This window comes from Ptiloglossa arizonensis, chromosome 5 (genome assembly GCF_051014685.1).
Source record: "Ptiloglossa arizonensis isolate GNS036 chromosome 5, iyPtiAriz1_principal, whole genome shotgun sequence".
NCBI lineage: Eukaryota > Metazoa > Arthropoda > Insecta > Hymenoptera > Colletidae > Ptiloglossa > Ptiloglossa arizonensis.
The window spans coordinates 3,844,261-3,868,295 of record NC_135052.1 but is presented as its reverse complement, the minus strand read 5'-3'; the positions used below and the strand labels follow the sequence as shown (position 1 = coordinate 3,868,295).

At 37.4% G+C, this 24,035-nt stretch overlaps 2 protein-coding genes across 2 annotated transcripts in view; one reads left to right on the top strand and one right to left on the bottom strand.

The window, feature by feature from the left end:
* Window positions 1-3,319: 3,319 nt before the first annotated feature.
* LOC143147070 (neuropeptide CCHamide-2 receptor) overlaps window positions 3,320-24,035 on the top strand; it is a 74,106-nt gene continuing 53,390 nt past the window's right edge. The window contains exon 1 of the mRNA XM_076311941.1: window positions 3,320-3,360. The gene's annotated coding sequence lies outside the window, so the exon portion shown is untranslated. The remainder of the gene's footprint in view (window positions 3,361-24,035) is intronic.
* Window positions 14,624-17,304, bottom strand: LOC143147414 (uncharacterized). Its single transcript, XM_076312660.1, has 4 exons — window positions 17,230-17,304; window positions 16,167-16,277; window positions 14,936-15,140; window positions 14,624-14,851 (listed from the first exon to the last, which is right to left on the bottom strand). Exons 2-4 carry the CDS (start codon window positions 16,214-16,216, stop codon window positions 14,624-14,626), a joined length of 483 nt encoding a protein of 160 aa, XP_076168775.1. The 5' UTR covers window positions 16,217-16,277; window positions 17,230-17,304.

Here is a 24,035-nt window from a genome sequence, read left to right as displayed (position 1 = left end):
AGTGCGATAGATATTCGTTGACTGGCAACTATAGTTCGAAACTGTTGGTATCGATCTGTTTCATCGGCTGTTTTTAAGAAATATATACTATAGAAAAATACTAGGGTAGGGATTATCCTTAGGCTTCGATTTAGTCAAGGATGAGGCAGCGAATACGAAGCTTGGATGAGTAGTAGGGTGAGATCGTGGATTTGGGAAAGAATTTTCGGTTGTTTAAGAGAGATAATTTAACGCGAGGTTCTGTTATCGAAAATAAATGTTGGTGTAGAGCATAACGGATGTCTCGTCCCTGAGGCGAGTCTTATTTCTCTGGATTTCGAGCTGCCAAACGCAGGTAATCCAAGATGTCCGTGTTGTCGCTCCTTCTTACCCTGGTTTAGTGTATCCTATTCGATTCTAGTGTCGAACAGTGACTTGATCTCGGTCGGAGACGGAAAATCTCGATCTCTGAAACGATAGCTGAAACTAAAAGAGCAAGTATTGAATTTCGTTTCAGTTAAATAAATAAAAATAAATAAAGGCGCGATCCGTTCTCGTACAACCGGAAAACATTGTCAAACGTGGACATGCATCGCTCTTCGTGGGTCAGTAAATTGAAACAGATGTGGAAAATATATTAAATATGAGTCCCTTTTCATCGACCGTATTTTTATCGAGCAAAAATGCCCGGACGCAATTGTAATTTATCTCTGTGTAAATTTTATAAGGGTTCCGTAAAATGAAACGTATGGTAGAATATTCGCACGAATATCCTCCGAAACCTTATCCGAGTGCAATTAACGCCCTATCAAACACGAGCAGTGAGAAGGATGAAATTTTTATCGTCGTGTAAAAAATCTATATGGAACTCTTCAACAATAACGTGGATATAAACATTATCTGGATCCTCTCTCGTCAAGGAATAACAAACAACGAAAAAGCAGACGCTACCGCGTCGTAAAGAATGAAACGACAACTTCTCCACTGGTTAAAACAACACTCCCGATTCCGTGCCGAAATCGTGTAAACTGAGCATACGAAAAGAATGGAGGAAAATTTGAACCGCAATTGAACGCACAAATATATAATGCAACATGTTTATTGGTCAACACCGTAGATGTTAATAGAAAAGAAAGAGTCGCGGGACTAAGGATCGACCGTGCTAAAATTACGCGCGAACCCTCAATTAAGAAATCAGAACCACTCTACCGTGACCCAAACTCAGTAGCATTTAAGAAACACGATATCAGGGAAGTAAACGTGTTCCCAAAAATATAGTGTGATCAGATAACGAAGTAAAACTAACTCACAGTTGGAGAAGAAAAAGAAGAAGAAGAAAAAGAAGAAGAATGGTATAATTGAAGCACATGCGATAGCCATAAAGAAAGAAAATATATCGAGTGGATCTAGTGTGCAATTTGTTCTCGTACGGGCAGAAAATATCGTCAAACGTGAACAAATATTGCCATTCATTTGCCAACTTTTGAAACAGCTGTAGAAAGCAACCATTTAGAAAAGTCTAGAATCGTTACGATTACCATTGAATTTGTTTATTTTTCATGCTGTCTAAGAACGAGGAAAATATACAAGGGATAACGTTTGAAAAAATATCCATGACCTTAAAATCTCGTAAAAAAGTGACTTGAGAAGGAATTCTCTCCGTGGTTACATGTAACCCTTGAAACGGTGCAACTTTGTCCTAAGAAGTGTTTTCATACATCGAAAAATAAGGTAAATATTTAGGCGATCCTGATTACCCGAGACACCCTGTATTCCAAGGACATTATGGGTAAAAAAAGACCCGAGGGCCGTACCAGAATGTTATACTTTTAATCGAATCGTAATATTTTTCTCCCCCAAAAAACAGGCTAGTTGTCCACCATAGAATGGATGGTAATTGAGAAAAAAATTAATCGATTGGATCGGATAATGTTTTTTCATGCAACAAATAATAAGGTAATAATTTAAGCGATCCCATTTAACCGACACCCTATATCGCAAGAACACGATGGGTCAAAAAGGACCCGAGGGCTGTACCAGAACGTTAAACTTTCTATCGAATCGTAATATTTTTAAAAGAAGCAGTCCAGTCGTTCACCATAGAATGGGTGGTAATTGAGAAAAAATTAATTGACTGAGCCGGATAATGTTTTTTCATGCAACAAATAATAAGGTAATAATTTAAGCGATCCCATTTAACCGACACCCTATATCGCAAGAACACGATGGGTCAAAAAGGACCCGAGGGCTGTACCAGAACGTTAAACTTTCTATCGAATCGTGATATCTTTAAAAGAAGCAGTCTAGTCGTCCACCATGGAGTGTGTGGTAATTAAGAAAAAATTAATCGACTGAGCCGGATAATGTCGTTTCTTCACACAACAAATAATAAGGTAAATATTTTCACCATATTATTTAGGCGATCGTAATTACCCGAGACACCCTATACTGCAAGGACATTATGGGTAAAAAAAGACCCGAGGGCCGTACCAGAACGTTCAACTTTCAATCGAATCGTGATATTTTTCCCGGAAAAGCAGCAGTCTAGTCGTCCGCCATAGAATGGTCGGTAATTAAGAAAAATGAATCGAGTGGACCGGATAACGTCGGGATATTCAAGACCGACAAAAGGTGCTTTCGGTTTCGTGGCTGAAAAGGAACGTTCGTACAGAAGGGCCCTTGAAAGAGAGTGGCTAGGCGTCGAGAGGGGAAAGAGAAGACACAAAACGTTGCATCGTGTTTTGCGACTGCGTCAAGGGAGCGTGGATCCTCTAGCGGATCCAAGTTTCGTGTCAGTTTACGGCGCGCTCTCGATTTCGCCGAACTGATGTCTCGTGGCTAACGATCAATCGGTGTGTTTCACCTTCGGTGACAACTCCACCGAGAACGAGAACCTCTTTCGTACCTAGTGTGAAACGAACGACTGACGGACGATCGAAACGAGAAGTTACGAAACCATCACCACGACGAACAGAAAGAGATACATCGTAACATCGGTTACACGTGTTTACACATTGCAATCGTCTCCTTCGTAGATCGACGTTTTGTCGAAATTCTGCGCGCCTGGTTTCATCCTACCGGGATGCACGAGCTACGTAGCGAGCCTTTCCGCTGGTAGCTTGAAATTCAATTTTTTCCAATCGGTATTCGTATCGCACGAGCGTCGTAGTTTTTTCCACCGATTAATCGAATATTCCTCGACTTCGTAAAACCAGAACGCACGCGCGAGGACGAATGGCGCGCGAGTGTGGGTCTGCGAAGCGGAACGAAGACCCGTTGAAAGGAGAAATTAGACACGTGTGAGCGCCAAGTATCGTTCGGACACCGCCGAAGAGGAAACGAAACCGAGGCCTCGGTTAAACGAGGGAAAACCCGAGAAAGGTAAACCGTTTACGATGTCTCTAACGAATCGAATCACGATTAGGCGAATTCCAGTGCTTGGTGTAATTTTACGTCCGATTTGAATCACGCGACCACGAGACGAACGCAACAATATTTCGCGAACGATTTCCATCTTCGCGGACGACGATTATCGAATTTCCCGGCTGACGTCACTCGGGACGGGAGACGTTCAATTCGATTGTTTTTTTTTTTTTTTTTTTTATTCATTCGAACGGTCGACCACCCCCTTGTCCCGACAAATTACAACGAAGGGAAAAATGAAAAAGAAACGAACGTACGGATTGTACGTAGATTATAATTTCGGTTTTCCATAAGCGATGTATTTTTCAAACTTGCTGAAAATTTTATTTTATTTCAATCGAACGACTCGGTTACGCGACTGGTCGATGAATTATATCGTGTGTTAGAAAAGAAAAGAGGAATGTACGTTAAATGATTAAATATACAGAAGTTGAGAAACGATAAACTTTTGGATGGATATTCTGAACGAAGTAACAGAATCGCGAAAGAAATCAATAGAATTGGTGAGATTATTAGTATTGTTATGGAACCGAGTAGCAGGATCGGTGTATGGAAGATTTTGAAGTTTTGTGTTCAGAAAAGATAGACACGCGGATAGCTAGGGCAAGTGTTGAAAGAAAATAATTCTACTGTTGTAAAACAATTGGTACGGTCATCAGTGAAGTTAAACGATGAAGAATACCATTGATAAATGTTTGATGTGTCCGTATTTATAAGACACAAAACGTGTCTACGATCATGGTTAAATCTATCCATTGGATATCGGAATGATTTGTAAATCGGTGAAATATATGCTCGACTTTTGCTGTCGTGTTAATGTGTTCGATTATGAACCAAAGTATTGTAAAGAGCTATTTAAATTTAAAAGATTTCTATAATCGAAGCAGTGACGTTTGATAAAATCGAGCGAACTAATCGAGCAGTTAAAATTTCCAGTACTTGGCACAAGAGAAAACTTATCATCGTAAGTTATACCTAAATTACAAATACTATCTACGTATTCTAGTGGTGCATTATTGGACGTATATACTTGTTACAAAGTACTTTGAAACGTTAAAATTCAGTCTATCGTTGGCACACCATGTCGAGACTCTTAATAGACCAATTTGGGCCACGCTAGTTTGCACAACTTTGTCAAGTTTGAGAAATAATTTGAGAAAATTTGCGCAAAGTATACGTTCAAAATTGTCTGGACTATCAATCGGGCCGCTGATAAAAATTATAAAAGATAACGATCCTAAGTGTATCCTAGAGGCACACCAGATAGTTTGTTTCCCAAACCAGATTAATTGTCTCTAATCCTTGTAACACGAAACCTTCGAAGAAGGTAATCGTTTGAATCATTTTCGTTAAAATGATGTACAAGGTTATTCTATCGTTTCTTGATGTACGAAACGTTTCATTTTATTTTCCGCGGCAGAGGTAAACATAATTCTATCGCTACTCACCGTAGTAGACCGTTAAAGGTAGTAGGGTTCGGATCGATATTTCAGTTACTATCGACTCTATCGAAAACTTGTGCACCGTATAAACGTTTCCGCATTTAACCCCCAACGATCGTTGCTGGGTATCTTTCTTCTGTGAAAGCTAGTCGAGATGATATTAGAGCATTTCGTAACTGCGAGAAAAAATAATCTCAAGTATCACGACCAGTAGTCTTCCATATCACGCTGGTACATTTAACAAAATGCACACGTACACATTGGACGTTATTGAATCGTCTCTTGCTAGAAAAAAATAACAGTCGAAGCAATGTTTGGGCATATATACTATGGTGAACTATAGTTTACCAATTAGTGAAATTACAGTAGAATTGTATTTGCTTCGAATAATGATACGAGAGCATCGAAATCTTAATTCTTTTTCTAAAAGAAATTTGTAACGTTTAATTTTAATAAAATTGAATCTTTTTTTTTTAGAAAAGAATTAAGAAGAAAATATAAAAGTAAATATAGTGAGAACGCAAACGAGTTCGAGATGCATTTTCTCCGTACCCTGATGTCTAAAATTCTATAGACCCTAATACGTTACGGTTCTTCCTGAGGGAATGTTTTCCTCGGATTTGAATGCTTCGAGTTTCGTCACAATTCCTCCGGTGGGTTTCCTGCGGTGTGATAACAAACAGACGGGAGTACATTTTATTTATACGGATCGTCGTAATGTGGTTTATCATTTGTTCGAGTGTTGTACAAAACGATCGTTTCGAAATGGAGGTTAAATATAGAATAGAAGTGAGAACCTGTGAATAATTGATAGGCAAACATTTCTTGTGAGGCGAGCACGCTGTACATTACACGATATACCGTCGTACTACGAGTGGTTTTCTAATTTTAAACGTTAATGCCTTCAATCTGGCCACACGTGATCTCGATACTGTTAACACCTTACGGTCGGTCGACGGCACTGTTCCATCGCGTAGTTCTTACATACGTATCGACAGGCCAATCACCACCATGAGGTTGTATTGGTTTTGGGCAATGGGCCGATTATGACAACGGTCCATTCTATCTGACGATGCATCTTATCGTATGAAAGAAGTGAGAAGCTACGAAAGAAAAATAACTATCGAACGAAAACTTATTCTGTAAAATATAATCTACATAACCTAATACTGGTAGCTAGTAATTTTATTTCTTATCTTCAATAATCTGGCAATTCCTTTTCGTGAATTTTTAACTCGTTGTTTGTAACCGTGCAAGTTGCTGGACAGAGATCACGAATCACGAATCAGTTCTTTTTAAAATACGAAGATCCAAAGACGAGATAAATAAAAATACACGGTGGGTAACCTAACCTGCTAATTGGTGACCTTGCTCACCGTTCGGTCTCTTTCTAAGAAAACCTTCTAAAACTCAATTGCAGACCTTGGACTTCTCACCGTCTTATTTACGAGGTATTGGACAGAAAATAAAACAGAGCTTGATTTTTCGATTGCTCGCGAGTAAAAATTGACGAGAGAATTGTTTCTTATTTTGTACTTCTTCTCAAACAAATATGAAATTTCTACGGAAAGGAAATATTTGTTTATTTGTAATAATTTTAATTTGTACGATCTAAGAGGATTCGAAATTGGAGTGAGAGAGTTATGACCATTGGCAAACAAAGGGACTGTTCATCTCTGATGAAAGAAGTTTTTGAGAATAAAATCTCGAACCGAAAAAATTGTTATTGTGAACAAAATTCGCGCCAGTTCGAAGTGTTCACAGTGTTTAGGTTGTTTAGGCTAGTCTTTCCATATCACATTGGCCCTAACAATTTGTTCGAGAAGACCTTGCACAAAAAGTGGAATTTACTAGAACAAAATTACCTCGTGTTCTTTTCTGGTATAACACTCTTCGTGAAATTGAAGTTTACAATTATTGGTAAAAAAATAGGCAACGGAATCAAATTTTATAAATGTATTTACGTAACGAGTAATAACAAACTTATTTTTCCAAGAAAAACTTCAAAAGTAACTCTCAAGAAACTCGAAACTGCATTTATCTTTGCCAATCTTTAAACGAGAGTATAATCATAGTCTCGGTCAGTGGTGGATTCAGACTTATCAAGAGCTGTACTTAATTAGTTCGAAGGACAGATTTTCTTTTTTTGAAATTTTGAGAGCTGCTGCAAACAATCCCGAGTAAAGAAAATTTAATAAAATATTGCACATTTCGTACGTAAAATATTCGTAAGAATATCATACTATTTGGTCAAGAAAATTTTCTTTTTCTTTTCCATCGAATACACCTATATCATTAAGTTACGGATAAGTTTCAAATAAAATTAAGAAAAAGTTATTTAAACGCATTACACGATTTTTCAGTAGTTTTCATAATTTTTCTTCCATGTTTCCAGGTTAAGCAATTAAATTCAAAAATCGAACGATTAAAGTCTATTTAAAGCTCTTGAGGTACTCTTCTACGTGAGTACTCGCTGTCGAGGTTTCGTTAGTTTCGTCATAGATCCACCTTTGGATTATCTTAGATTGGATAAATATAAAATTCTACGCGATTCTACGACCCCAGTGATGAAACACCACGACTATTTAATGGCAAAAATGAAATGCCAAACTCTAGGGAAGAAACGTCGTGAAATAGTCAGTGTCTGTTAGATTCGTGACTCGGTTTCGTTCGTCGATCGTAAAGTGTTAAATGCCGCCTTGAATTAACATGACGGTCGTTTGCGAGGCGCATCTGTTTCCACGAGCAATTGGCGCGAGTTGAGGTTCTGGCCGGCAAACATTGAACGACGTACACGCGACGAAACGCGCGATGACGATACGCCCTCACGTTCGGTACATTCTCGTCGTACGATCGCTAGATTTGATTCGTCGTACGATCGTTGCTATCCCCACCAACTGGGGGGATCCCCGTTCGAACCAGCGAAGCGCGAAATACGACACGAGCCGGTGACTCTCTTTACTACTTTGCAAAGAGCCGTCGGCTGACATTCGGAGACCACAAACTTGATCAGAAATGAAATTGAAAAATTTTGAATTGCATTTCTATGGATATATATTTCTAACGCGTTGACGAGACTTTTCCGACGAAAATAAAACCAAACACCATGATTTTTTAAATACGTTGATTATTTAATTTTTTAGACAAAAATTATTGTTTTTTCTTTAAACTTCGACCATTTCTACAATTATTAAAATACATTTTAGATAATGATCTCTAGTTTACAAAACGATCATTTTTTTTTATTTCAAACCATGAGATTTGGATAAATTTTGGTTACGGTGGACGAGCTGCACTGTATAGTTAACCGCTGGAAAAATGACTTTTGAGTTAAGACACCACGTTGACGAGTCGAAGAATGAGAATTTTTTTCTTATTTTCTTCGATCGAAGTATGTAGAATGTTACGTCGAAAAGATATTTCGAAATTCAAATATATAGATAAACTTGTTTTACTTTTTTCTCAAAACTATACTTTTCAACCCGGCCGACACGAAATCTCCAGAACCACACGTTCGATTTACTTTCAACTTTCTAAACATATTTTGCACAGAGTATTCTACAGTACAGCGTACGATTTTTTAAATACGTTGATTATTTAATTTTTTAGACAAAAATTATTGTTTTTTCTTTAAACTTCGACCATTTCTACAATTATTAAAATACATTTTAGATAATGATCTCGAGTTTACGAAACGATCATTTCTTTTTATTTCAAACCTCCCAGTTCTTGTCAGCTGTGGCAGCCAACGTTTCGAATAACTTCGTCAGTTTGTACAATTTTTATTTTCGCAAAATTGTAAAACGAAACTGAAAGTTATATTTACATACTCCGAAAAAGACTACATTTTTCTGGTAGGAATTACTCAGAAAAAAATTCGCGAACTTTACCCATTCTTTAACCCATTCTTTAGTCTCAGATTGGTGTCTCCCTTAAGAAGACTGCGGTATCGTGCAAGGAGGATGTAATATCACGTGTAAAAGGACCGTGAACAACGTCGAGCCTCAACAAAACAACGCTGGACTCAATACGATTCGTTGTTACTTCGAGAAGTAAACTTTTCATCTGCGCACAGTACACGTTGCACGGATTCGTCCATTTACGATCGCGCAACGTTCTTTTCGTCAAGTCTGTGTCGCTACCACTGTACACATCGGGCCAACGAACGCAAATCATTACGAAGACGCGAATTTGCATGATCGAGAGTCACCATTGACTCCTCATCGAATGATTGAACGCGATTCGCGGTCTCGAAATTGTCGAACGTGCTCGAAACAGTCTCGATCGCGACGTTTCCGAGATTGTCGCCGTTACGAAGTTACCAGCGCTCGTAATTCTCTCGCGAACCGAAGTATCTCGCGCGTTACACGATCAAACCGAACCATTTACGCGCGAAAGACGTTTACGAAACGTCGAGCTCCGTACGAAAGTTTCGATCCGTTGGATACAATCGTTTCTGATTAGGAAATAAATTGAGTTGCACGGGGTGTTCCGTAGCACATGGGAACCCCTTCGAGAATAGATTTTCCATGGGAAAGCAATAAAAAAAAAAAAAATAGAAGTTCGTACGAACGTACGTCCCGTTTGACCTTGTTTTCGAGTTACAACGGGTTTTGTTTTCCGACAAATCGTATATACGTTTATCTTGGCAAGAGGTGTTCGAAATTACGCTTTCTTTGCAATTCTCTCGCGAGGTACGTCGACGTTCAATGGAACGTTCCGTAAATAATGAATATCGAGCAAGTTTGCGAGAATTATTGCAATTGCGAAACGCGAAAACAAATCGAATAGGACGCGTGTTTATTGTTACTTTCTTTTTTATTGTTTTCACGTGTTGAATCTATCATTGCAGAGGTATCCCTCTGTAACAAGAAGCCAGTTGCACTGACGAATCGATGCAATAATATATTAATGTTTCCATTACGACACTTGTAAAAAGATACAATCTGTCGCGCAAGAGTTGTCGTTATCTTTTGGATGTTTATATATAAATATTATATTTATATTTCAAAATATAAAAATAATTATACAAGGTGACAAGTAACACCAGGATGATGGACCAAGGGATAGACAAAGTTTCGTATTAATTGCTCGGTGTAAACAATGGGATATGAAATTGCTAAATACGATACACGCGAAGAAAGTATTGGGTTGTTCGGAAAGTAATTTCGTTTTTTTTTGGTGAAAATAAAACACGATTTTTTTAGAGTGTATAAACATTTTATTAAACTATATATTCTCCATTTCGGAAAACGAAATGACTTCCCGAACAACCCAATATATCGAACCGAATCAATACGCGTATGAAATGGTTTCGAAACGCTGTAAACATTCGTGCACTTTAAAAATAGCCGAATCGAAGTTAAGTTTGTTCGCATAGGTTTGTAGAGTTTCGTAAATTCAGGCAAATATGAAACGCGAAACGATGTCGTGTCAAAATGAGCAAAATTAGGGAGAAGAGAGGACGCGTATTTTTGTATTAAAACTTTGCATCGATGAGCAAATATTATTCCGAACGAATGGAACAAATTCTTTCTACGATCATGTCAACTTTCGTTGGAGGAAAAAAAAAACATGATATATTTCACTACATTTATTTATTTATTCGTTGACTTTAGTTCGAAATTACACGTTGCGTGTATACCTTACTATAAATTTTACAAACTCGATAATCGTGGTGTAAAAATATTAGCATCGTTTGGGTGCATACGTAGTCCAATTAAATGCTTCGCGGTTGTTATTTTTAACCGTACGTAAAAATTGTGTACCGTGTACGGTAATGCTAACAATACTGACTAGCAATAAGCCAGCAATGTGCAGCACGCGAGAAGGAATTCCGAAAATTTAGTAAAGCGTTCGACTGGAATGAACAGAGAAGATTTAGAACGCGTGTTGTAGTTGATAGCACGACGTTCAGACTGGAGATAGGTCTATTATGTTGCGTAGATACGGTGTTGTGTCGAAATGGAGGACTTTATACATTAAACAGCGGAGGTGTAAGATCCACTCTTGTATCGTGTTGTGTTACGCGGATGCACACGGAAACGGTCTGATGATATCATATTTAGAGGCGGAAAAGGAGAACAGAAGACAAGAATTTCGAATATGCCGCGTCTGAGATCAAATCGTTTTTGACGGTTGCTCGGCTTTAACTCGACGGTTGAATCGTTTTGTCATCATGGTCGAACGGAGAGAATACATAAACGTGTACACATTTGTTATACCGTACACCGATAAATTTGTAGAAAAGTGACCAACAATTTGTTTAAATTAAAGATTAATATTCTGTTGGGTGCCCACGACTACATTCTACCGCACGCAATCTATTTGGCATAGATTTTACCAATTTTTCAGTAAAACTGGCTTCAATTTTTCTCCATTCCTCCATCGATACCCTTTTTAAATCATTTTTATTTTTAATAGTACGTTTCCGGATTCTAATCTCTAATTCGTTCCAGACGTCCTCTATCACGTTCAAATCAGGTGATCGTGGAGGTGCGTTTGGTACTTTAGGGCAATTATACAGTACCCACATTTTGGCTACATGCGATGTGTGTTTGGGATCATTGTCACTATAAAACTTGAACGAATTCAAAATCCCTAATTTTTCGGCACTGTCCCTCAAATTGTTTTTCAAAATATCGATGTAATCATATTTATTCGTGTTACCTTCGATAAATGTTAAGTTACCCACTCCGGCAGCGGACATGCAGCCCCGGACCATTACCGATTGCCCTCCATGTTTCACGGTACTGTTTCAATTTTGTATTTCAAAGTCCTCATTTGGTCGACGCCACACCGTAATTTTTCCATCCGAACGAAATACGTTAAATTTACTTTCGTCCGTAAATATAGTTTCTTTCCAAAAATCAAAATCTTTGTATATATATTCTCTTGCGAAATCTAGTCTCTGTCTTCTATTCTTCTCGTTTACAAGAGGCTTATTCCGAGCTGTACGACCGTGAAAATTATGTTTTCCGAGTATTCTTCTTATTGTTTCTGGATTTACACTTTTCCCTAAATATGTTTCTACTTCATTGGTAAGTTTAGGTGCACCGATCTTCGGATTCTCTTTCATTTTTCGTACTATCCATCTTTCGTCGTACGCGTTGAACTTTTCGTTTGGAGCTTTTCTTGACGCATTACTTATACTATTTTCGTTTTGGTATCGTTTTACAATATACCGAACAGTACTGCCACTTCTACCAATAATCTTCGCAATTTCACGATAGCTTTTTCCACTTTGAAAATTTCTTACAACTATTTGTCGCTCTTCTATCGTTGTTTGCTTCATTATTACTATTTTTCTCTTTTTTTTCAACTACGAACCTTACGACGCTAAACGACAACTGCGAATACGCCGAACAATGTAATCTTTCATTCGTTCCATAATTTTCATTTGTTTTCAGGGATTCCCCTTAGGGAATATTACAAAATATATATACTGTACGATTTTAGCTGTGAGACGTTTTCCAGACTGAATCATAGTAACTTTGTTTTTTCTTTATATTTAGACAACTTTGTTCCTTTTGATACTACTACATAATAAATATAGATACATTTACAATATAGATTCATGATATTTTTTCCCCCATATCTTTCCTGAACTTTTTCACGAGACGAAACGTATTCGTATATGTGACGTACGATTTTGGCTGTGACTCACTGTACGTTGTAATTTTTATCCGAGTAAAACGACGAACGAACGTATCGGTACGATATTGTTTCTAGAGTACAAGTACTTCCAACTGTCAAAGTAATCGAATTACGGAATTTATTTCTTCGTTGATTTTTATTTCGCACGGCCTACTGTCGGCCATTGCGCGAACCATTTTTTTTTTTCATACATTTGGATTTTATTCTTTTTTTCGATTTTTGTCGGAGTACATTTCTTGCTTCGCTTTTTCTCGATATACGATATTTTCCGATTCGTTTCTGCACTTTATTTCAAGCACGCTTTACTAGTTCCAGGTCAATAAAATGTGAGATACTATCAAAAATATTACACGAACGATCCGTAGGACATTTCGAGAGTTAAAAGCTCAAGGGATATTACCGAGTGTCTGTCTAACGAGAGGATAATTTCAGCAATTTCTTATTAAAGAAATTAATTAACTTTCGATCGCCACTCGTATCTCATCGGGGTTTATTAATTACGAAGTCGTGTACATGTAAACAAACACCACCGTATCCGTGTAAACGAATATAATATCTGTTTGAAACAATGGTTCCTTTTAAATTCACGACACAACAATTCATTGATGAAAAATTATAACTATGAAAATTCATCGGATCCCTTGTTAAACATTACCAGAGATCGAGATTGGTTTAAAAGCGTCACTCGACGATCCGTGCCATAATTGAATACTACTCGACGAATTTTCAAAATTAATTTTCTCGAAAACGAAACCTTTGTACGAGCAACTTTGTTCCAAATATTACTTTCAAATATTCGATTTATTTTTATACGAAAAATTACTCCATTTTCTGTTGTATTGCGATACACAGGACGAAAGGTATAACAAAACATGGTATAACAAAAACTCGATGAACATTATAGATAGATAGTTGTACCAATTAACCCTTTATTTTTTTAAATCGAGTCCAACGTGATACAAACGAGTTGCACTCGTAATAAAATTAATTTCATATAATTGCTCAATGTCTGAAGTTTTTTCAACGAATTAATTATTTGAGACTTTCGTTCCACATTTTCGTTGATTTTCAGTCCGTTGACAAAGATAGATGTTCGTTCCGTTAAGAAATTCAATGCTCGATTATGGCACACATTTCCAAATGAAATCGTTGGACGAAGGTTGATCCTCCGACCACTGTGGTTTAAATTTCTATTCCGGAATCGTGTCTGATCCACACCCATATTTCACTAATCGTGTTCACGGTCATGAGTCCCTTGTTTCTACCCTTTTCCTTGCAAATTTATGGTAGCGTAGTGTGAATTAGGTTCGATTATCTACGACAATATCTAAAATATTATCTATGCGGCTAACGTACGCACAGTTTGTTGGTTTCGTTTATTAAAAAATGGAAATTTCCAATAATACAGAGATTTCAGATTGCGGGTAAATAATACTAATTTTAATCGATATTTCGTATATTAAAAGAAAAGAGGAAAATCACTCTGTCGCAGAACTTCTAGATTCTTTATGAATATCTTTCTCCTCCGGCATTTCTGCCGGAAGAAACATTCTGTAGCTTCTTTTGAATATGATTCAGATTTTTTCTCGACTTTTTTCCGCGACCAGATGTCAAAGAGTCCGAGGCGAGCAGAAATTTATTTATGAATAAAATAGTTCTGCGAGGCACACGGTTCCGTGATCCGAAGACAATGCTCGGAGCAAGTAACAGATGCTTCCCTTGGTAGCAGCTAGTAGCAGTCATTTTTTTCTTTTTTTTTCTATAAAAAATTCAAGACTTTTCATCGACGATGAAAACATCAATGCATTGTGTCGCATTTGTTTTAAAATGAAAAATGAGAACGCAATACCTTCAACCAGGTATAATTAAAAACTATTTGGTGGTGTCTGAGTGTAATTTGGCAAAATTCAAATATGTATCCTAAGCTACATTGGATTTGAATTTTCACTGATTCGATGATCGGCTAATTCAAACGAGTATAAACGCCTTACGAATCAACGATAAAGGAATTTTGATTAACAAAATCTTATCTGAACTAATCTTAACTTACAGTCCAAATGTCCAATTCGACTAATTTTATCGGTGTAAATTTGTGTTCGTATCGGGCTAGAATTAATTTTAATTTATAATGGATTTATTTCGTCGATGTAACATTTTCTAATATCAAGGATATCTCTTTTGGACGATTTCTTCTCGCTTTTGGTATCCTGATGGCGAAACCAGTGACTTCGGTACATGGCGGGGTCAAGTGTAGTTAATTCGTCGAAATCTCGGTTAAATTGGAAAGGAAACCGACGAATGAGGAGTCCATTCTCCTTTCCCGTCGCCCAATAATTGGATGGTACGCATTTCTGGTCGCGAAGTAAAGAAACGTAGAAGGTGGGAAGAACGAAAAGAAGAACGAAGAAGAAAAAAAAAGAAAAGTTTTTACTTACCCCGGTCGGATTAACGTTCAGCGTACACGCTGCGAGGAATTTCCAATTTACGAGGTAAACATGCAAAAATCCGCTCGAAGAAAGAAGCACTCGGTTGATTTTAATTCGTCGCTGACAGCGGAGCTGCTTGTTAATAAAAACCCTCCATGACTTCGAACGGTTCCGCGACTCTCGATAAAGAAAAAAGTCGGAAACTCGGGACAACCTGTACAGGTTAATTCCCTCGAGGTTCTGATCGATACTCGTTCATTTATTACGGGATAAAATCGTTTTCACTTCGGTAAGGATCAACGTGTACTCGGCTGGTGATGACTACGTTAAGCAATTCGTCGATCTCGATCAATTCGAGCGAGTTATTCCCGTGATAATTGAATTCTGATGGCCAACGAATTCAATTTAATACTAAAACTAACGATAGATTTTTGTGTATTAAGGTATTCTTCGTACGTGTCTCAGGAAAGTCGACGATTACGTTAAACAATTATGAGGTAAAAGATTCGTCGATCTCAACCGATTCGAGCGAGTCACACCGGTGATAATTGAATTCTAATGGCCAACGAATTCAATTTAACACTAAAACTAACGATAGATTTTTGTATATTAAGGTATTCTTCGTACGTGTCTCAGGAAAGTCGACGATTACGTTAAACAATTTTGAGGTAAAAGATTGGAGCGAGTCACACCGGTGATAATTGAATTCTGATGGCCAACGAATTCAATTTAACGCTAAAACTAACGATAGATTTTTGTGTATTAAGGTATTCTTCGTACGTGTCTCAGGAAAGTCGACGATTACGTTAAACAATTTTGAGGTAAAAGATTGGAGCGAGTCACACCGGTGATAATTGAATTCTGATGGCCAACGAATTCAATTTAACACTAAAACTAACGATAGATTTTTGTATATTAAGGTATTGAGGAAATAGAGGAACTTGTGAGATTGATTATATGTATAGAATAGAATAATTCATAACCTCTTTTGAAAATATACTATGGAATTTGAAATAAATTTCCGTTCAAAAATGGTTGAAACCACTTATTTCGACTGTTTGGTAAATCTAGTGTTAAATAAAGTAGAAATCCCCGAGCTTTCTAAATGGAGCTCTCAGTTTGATGAATGGGAGGACCGGTGACTTCTCGATTAACCGACTGAATGCCTAAGAAGCAACAGACATTGAAACGAGAGTTTGGTGGATGAAGGAAACGCGAAGATCAAAGTGAAACGGTATACCTGAGCGAGACGTTGAATCGATGATGGTAATATATTCGGTGATCGTCCATTGGACGCAATTGGTTCGTTCAACATGGCCACGGTTCTCGTGGTGTCTCGAGTCTGCTAAAACTGATGTCTCTAAATAATTATCGTTCACCGTATACACGGAGAACGTAGTTGTAACTCACAAGGGAGTCTCGAAACGACTATTACCAATTCAGCTAGAACTTTCGTGCAAAATAGTTGGTACGAAATTAATTATTGTTTGAATTCTTCATCATTCGTTTCGTTAATAAACGTCGATAATAAATGTTTGATCGAATATCTCGAAAACTATCGGACGCAAGAAAAATTTTACGTACGAAAATTAAGTTTCTTTATCTTTCGGAGAAATCCATTCGTTTGGCTTTGGAAATGATAGAACTTGTTATTTTGCAAAATGGAAAGCGTGTACGAATTTGGTTTGGTTCGTTAAGACAATGAACGAAAACAATCACGAGCTGAGAGTCTTTCTGGCAAATATAAATATTAATGCGTTCATTAGTCAGGAGGCGGATCGATCGACGTTATTCTTACGAAAAGAAAATAATACAATAAATGCATCAGTGTAAAGAAACTTTTGAAAACAGAAAATGTCTATAATTTTGTGTCCCTCGTTAACAAGTAACTAAAAGCGTACGTATTTAAATAATTTATGCTCCGATAATATACTTACTTCATAATTCTTTCATAATTTTATCTCTGTTCGAGCACGCAAATGCGGTTAAATATTATCAACTCGAATATCGCGTATTTTTCCCACGTACGCGTAACCTCTTTAGTTTAAAAAATGTTCCGTCGATACTTTATAAATGGCTACATTGTGTCATAAATATATAAAATATTAGAATAAATTATCTTCCGAGTAGTAATGGCTGCGTGGTCTTAATATCGCATTAAACTTCTCGAAATTAGATTTTACCGCGTAACAAATCAACTGTTGCACTTCCGAACATGAAAATCGACCACGTACCGTATTATCGTAACAACGATGAGAACACACGCGGTAAATGACGCGATTCTATTGATTTCAATTACTTACCAACACGGTCTAAATAAAGCAACATTAATCTACTCAGCGAACTAATAATCTTCGTATCTTCGCACAAAAGTTTCATCGACCTCGGTGATCGACAATCGATGACCTTTATTATCGGTGAACAGGTCTCGTGAAAGGAACACGTTGAACTTGTTAACAATTCAAGGACTCGGAGAAAAAAATGGTGTACACCGCAAAATCGTCAATTTGCAAAAAACAGCGAGTAGAGTTAAATTTCAAATAGACAAATCTGTACGTTTCCAAACATTGAAACATACCACTCGCATTTATAAAAGCTTGAAGACTCGTAACAAAGCACTACTAAATGCTCTCCTTCGTTCACGTTTGTCACCGTAACTCTACCACCGGTATCATTTTTTCAATGTTTTCCAGATTGCGTACAATTGTGACTGTATTCTAAAAATATATTTTCGAGCGGTTCTATTTATGTTCGCAAAATGCACCGCAAACATCGTCGAGCTTCACCAATCGGACAACTATCGGATCTCGCGTATCGTTTTCTGGAAAAGAAACACACTTGTACCACTTTTCCATCGAGTCCCTCAATTAATAAAATAGAAACCCACGAGAATCGCTCTTCGTTCTTCTATATTTACTCACTTCGTTAATCTGACGTTTCATCCAGCACAACGACCTTCGTAATCGAATCGTTGGATATATTTCGAGAAATTCTCAGCTGGCCACGCGTATTATTTTTCTCCTTATTTTTCGTATCAATCTCAATACGTAACCGAACGTCATCGCCATTTCGTGAACTTTAACCGTTTTAATAACGCGTGAACGATCCACGGGCCGAGGTTCCGAACGGAAAACGCATCTAGACGGATAAGAAGGAAATTACATTGTTCGAGCGCGCAACGTAAATGAAATCACGGTGTTATATGAATTTCTGAAACGCGGAACGCATCTTGAATTGTCAGGGAATTGAAACTCGGCTGTCGAACGGGTCTATAATGAAACAGCTAGCAGCGAGGTTTCGTTGTGTCTAATTAAGACGCTCCATCCTTGAAACGCCATCGCCACGGGCGCGAGCACTTTCGATATTTCGCAATTAAGTGCATCAGGAACGCGGAACATGAAACACGGCTATTTATTACGACGGTTCATAGAAACTCCATTCGCAGCGATTACTTCTAGCCATTGAAGAGAACTTTTAACGCGAAAATCTTCTCGTACGAACCACGTTACGCGTCAAAGACATCGGTTGTTCTTTTACATCGCTTTGGCTCGCAGTGTATCGAACGTGTATCTTTCGAATTGCAAATTGAAATTCGCAAAAATTGACACGTGGTACGACGGTTTAAAAAAAAAATTTCTTTCTTGGATACAAACGATCCGTGACACTCGAACGATTTTTCATCGAAAAACCGACACTTTTTCCGCGATCTCAAAGATTAGTCGACCAAATGGAGATTTTGATTACACGAAAATATAAACACGTAATTTTAATCGTTTCGGAACATTTCAATTGTTTCTGGCCGAGAACAAAGCTGCACTCGTATAAAATAATAACCTGTTTGTATGTTTCACTCTTAATTAACGCGTAAAGCGAAATCGTGTTTTTCGATTACGACGACGTATTCGTTACCGTAGCGAGATATTATTAATATTTCGTTCACCGTTACAGTAAATTACGCGAGCGATTCATTGAACGTCTTTGTGAGTATATTAATTACCGCGTAAAAAGTTGTAATTTAATGTGTCGCGTAATTTTCTCTTCAAAAGGTCTTAAATATTGCCACAATGATAATCCTATATAAAATGTATCGTAAAATTCAACAATTTGTAACCCCGATAATTAAAAATAAACGTATGCAATACAAACTGATAATAGCGAGAAGAACCGATAGGAAAAATTCTTGTCGAATTTGGAATGTTAAAGTGGATATTTGCATTTATCAATAAAGTAACGTATTCGAAAGATGCATTGTCACTTATCATTTTTTAACGGTAAAGGAACTCCGTTTGTAAAATTTATCGAAATTTGGAGATTTTTACTTGAAAGTTTGAGAAAATATCCCGCTCGAAGTATACCTCGTAAATTTCAATCAGCAGAGATACACGAAAAGTGTTACGAAATAGTTGTAGCTGTAAATCCGTGGAAACTTGTTGAAAGTTGGAAAGGCCGAGTTCTCAACATTTTTAATTTTTCTCCTCGCTATAGAATATTTCGGGTAATTGGTTTTATTGCGAAAAGTTTTCGCATTAACTTCGCCCTTTATACCGTTGGTAATATAAAATTCGTCGTATAGCAAAACTCAAGGAACAGTCGAAGCTTACCGAGACCAACGGAACCTTATGAGTTTCCCGATGTTTTCGAATTTCTCAACTTTTCCGCGCTCCACGAGGAAAAACGAGAAGCAGGTTTCAAGCGCGGTAAGAGAAAAGTAACAGAACGCACGAGGTTGCTACGTTTCCATGCGGTGAACTCGAAATGAAGAAACATCGGTATTTTCTGCTTGCCTAAATACTTTTGCCGTAGAGTGAAATCGAATCGTACGTCGACGAGTCCACGTGAGAGCCACCAATGCTTTCCCAACGTTCAATTTCGTTTGGGTGTAAATGAATTTATGGGAGCATTATCGTTTCCGCAAGTACCTTGTTCGTAGCCCCGATCCTTTGTAGAGGCTTGCATTGTTCGCCTCGAAACGTTGTACGTCGTTGCACATACTGGAATCGGTTGCGAGAGAGCACCGGCTTCGTTCGGCTCGTCCATCTTCTCGAACGTAAAACAACGTTGTAACGACCTCTGCTCGATGACAGAAGTTCCTTCGAAATGAAATTTCAATTTCAGTTCGATGGTTTACGAGATTCGGTACGATTTCGTGTTCCTATCTTATTTTCTAATGGATTCGATGGACGACAAATGTATCAATCTTTTGATACACATCTTATTGCTTTATATCGCGATAAGAACAGACGAGCGTTTAAAAGGAAACTAAAAAAATTTGTATATCTTTCACGATATAGAGTGTCGTCGATCGATCTACGAGGCTTTCCCGATGAAAATGAGACCAAAAACGATCCCGTTCGTATTCGATTATACTTTGTTCCAATCGTTTCTGAAAACTTTCAACCGCGTGTGATCATAAACAGTCCGAACAGTGTAGTATTTGGAGCAGTTTCCATTGTGAAAAATTCATCGATAATACTCTCGTAAAGATGTACCGAAAAATTGTTTACTGGACCAGCCAACCGAGACGATCGTAATGCGCTGGAAACTGGCGTAGGCGATCCGTGACGTTATATCGAGGTACGAGTTCGACGTTATATCGAGGAATGGTACACTACCGTTTCCGTGTACGATTTACGCGATACGGTATCTTTTGTAACCATGTGCTATCCATTGAATCCATTGAAAAATTTCGAACAAAAATTCGCCATAACCGATGTGATTAATACGATGGTGGTGGTCTCGCGGGTGGGAACGTTGGCGGAAATTGGCAAGCGTCCATGCCAATTCGGAAGAATAAATCGATAGGGGGCGGGGAAATCGAAGCTGAACGCGGGAAAGGCCAGAAGTTAAAGCATTCTCGGTAGACATTGAAAAAGAGCATCGCGAGAGACGCTTTATCTCGCTTAATTGCCTCGATCGTTCGAGTGTAACGTCTTGGATAATTATCGAAATCAGCTCGAAGTCTCCAGGCCACGATCCTGGTAAACAAATGTTTCGCGGAGCCGACGGGGATAATTAATTTGCCGGAATTGCGTTCAACGAGCGAACGAGGTATCCCTGGTGACCGCCGCCTTCTATCTTGCACGAGGTAAATCCGTGGGCTCGTCAATTCTCTTTTCGTCCTTTTCGAAGGATCAGTGTGTCCCTTATGAAGGATTACAGGAGCACGGGAGTCCAGTGTTTTTTCAATGTTCGGTAAATCCGAGACTCTCGAAATAAGAACGGACGAAAAATCAGGAGCGATTCTTACATCGTTCGAAAATATCTCTCTCAATTTCGTGGTAAAAAGTATTAATTGAAAGGGAATTACGAGAAGAAACTCGATGTGCGTTATCTCTCGTGCAACGGGCACTGGATCATTCTAACCTAGATATTCTTTGTTCAATGTTGAGTAACAGTTCACTCGAAAGAGGTAAAAGATACAGGAGTATCTATTTAACACAAAATATACTTAAATGAAAAAAAGTAATTGCATGCTTGTGTATATTTAATTATTTCTTTTATTCAAAGTACATATACGAAGTTGAAAGTGTACGCCAAATTTTGTACACTATTTCTTTTTCGAGTCTGTGTACAATGGATATTCTACTATTAAAAATAATCTTATTCGTATACTGTTGTACGTTTGTCAAAACCACCAGTCTTTAAGTTGCAGAAACATACGATGAAATTAAAAAGTAAATAACATGTACATCGTGAATGTGAGGTACATGCTTCACAGGACAAATTGCGAACAGTGATCCAATATATACGAATATTCTCGTATTAATCGTTAAACTATTATTCGAAATCATCTCGTGTGAACAAAAATTGCTAAAAACTTTTAGAAAATATACAACGGTATATTAATAGGGTGGTTGTTATTGACTCAAACGATGAGTTTAAAAAAATTCAGAAATTTAAGAAATATGAAAGAATTGTTCGTATATTTTTTTTTTAAATAAATATTCCAATTAAGTACGAATTCTCTTGCGCGATCGAACGCGATCTGTATAACAAACTCGATTCAATTTTACACGCTATGAGTTCGAATAACGTAATAATACGCGATAATACAAGGAATGTTCGTACACGCATGGATTTTTCACGAGTGGTGTATTAATTATTTATTTCTTGATGCAATTAATTGCATCACGTGGCTATGTATCCCGAAGTTGGTAGTAAATAACTTGCAAAATAGATTAATAGAAATACAACTGGAAAAAAAATAAAATATTCATCTAGTTTTTCATTCTATAATATTTATGTTTCATACGATTAATACGATAAATTCGTTTAAATACACTCGTAAAAAAACAAGGAGCGAAGAATAAGATCGTTCAAGTACACTTATACAAAAACAAGGAGCAACGAGTAATAACGTTTAAGTACACTTATATCTGTAACAATTTCGTACAAAAGATCTAAACGTGCCTCTCGAAGAGACAGCCATTTTTATTCGAGCCTTCTATTCGAGAATTAAAACGAAGTTATAATTAATATACATTTCGAGTCCGTTGAAAGTGGTTGAGGATAATGTTTGGTATTCGACGTAGAAAAAACTATATCATCGAAAGTACGAGACCGTGTTTCGATGATATCGATCACTGCACCAAGATTCGGTGAGATTGACAAACTTTGGCTTTGAGATTTTACAACGTACTTCCGCTTCCAGGCGCAACGAGACGCTTGAATTTTAAACAAAGGATCGTTCGAAGTTTTGTTGGTAATGGAAACTCCGCCGATTTGAATCTTCAAGCCAACTTTGAAATTGTCCTAACTTTCGTTTTTATAAAGAATATCAACACGAAGTGCAACCCTCTTGTTATTCGAAGCAATAATTTATCTCTGCGTTTGAAAAATTACTTACTAGAAATGCTGCACTAACGTGCAGTGAGCACGATACAATAACAAAATTTCCATTATACAAGAAATTTTAAACGATCATTTTTAACGCAACCGTAAAAAATCGTGATCGGTTGTCACGGATTTAATTTTATATAGAAAAGAACGTTAAGTTCGATGGTACTATATTTTTAACCGAATAGTATAATGTCAGTATTTTCTAAAGTAGAGAGTATGATCAACGGGGGAAGAAAGTATGTGTGAAAGAAAATAAACAAACATCTCTTTCTATTAATGAAACATAGTTCATTATTAGTAGTCATCTTTCTATTAGTAAGTATATTTTTCATCGAAGCTTAACAACTCTTCGACTATATTTTTTTCCACCATTTGAAATAAACTATTGAAAATATTATAGTATACTAAATATTGCTTTGTTCGGAAAGTCATTTCGTTTTCCAAAATGGAGAATATATAATTTAATAAAATATTTATACACTCTAAAAACATCGTATATTATTTTCACCAAAAAAAAAAAAAGAAAAAATGACTTTCCGAACAACCTAATATAACTTGTCAGTGCGAATTGTTTGCGAGCCTTTTCAATGCAACTAATTAAAATAAATATAGCAAAAATGTTCGATCGTTTATCTCGAGTACCTTCGAAAAGAGTTATGAAGAAGAGTTCGAAATCATTGGTGAAATTTATATTGTTGCTAAAATTTTGTGTCAATTTCCTCGTTGAGAGACGTCAAATTGCCATTGTATTGCACGGGAGTATCGATTGTGCGGAAACAATGGTTGAGAAAAATCGTGAAATACCGTGATCGATAAGCATCGATGGGATTCGCAACAGTGGAGTTCGCGATCGGTTAGAAGAAAAAATACATAGACGATTATGGCACTGAAAGGGTGGGTGGAGAACCGTCGACGGAAGTGCTCACGATTTTGAGGAGTTTCTCGCGTAAATCGACCACGGTGAGCGCCTGTTAAAATGAGAAATGCGCGTGTCTCGAGGCTTGAAACGGAGCGAGTAACGAGCCGCGACAGCTAATTATCGAGATTTCGCTGACACAACGCGAGCAAGATTAAAATCGAATCGGACGAAGGCAAATATGAAGTTTCCAGGCGAACGGGGGAAACAATAATAAGAACAGAATGGTGCGAAACCATCGAAGCAACAGATCGCGTTATAAAGTTCAAACTGCAACATTGACTTTTTGAATAGAGAACAGTGGTGGTCCTGTTAATTGAAAAAATACATTAAACTTTCTACTAAACTTGGTTA

What these genes read in the sequence shown, in the direction of transcription:
- LOC143147414 (XM_076312660.1), bottom strand. Translation starts at nt 16,216, where the DNA reads ATGGACGATCACCGAATATATTACCATCATCGATTCAACGTCTCGCTC. An exon ending in CGATTCAACGTCTCGCTCAG is followed by an intron (nt 15,141 to 16,166) that starts GTATACCGTTTC and finishes TAACCTGTACAG; the next exon opens with GTTGTCCCGAGTTTCCGACT. An exon ending in TGAACGTTAATCCGACCGGG is followed by an intron (nt 14,852 to 14,935) that starts GTAAGTAAAAAC and finishes CTTCGCGACCAG; the next exon opens with AAATGCGTACCATCCAATTA.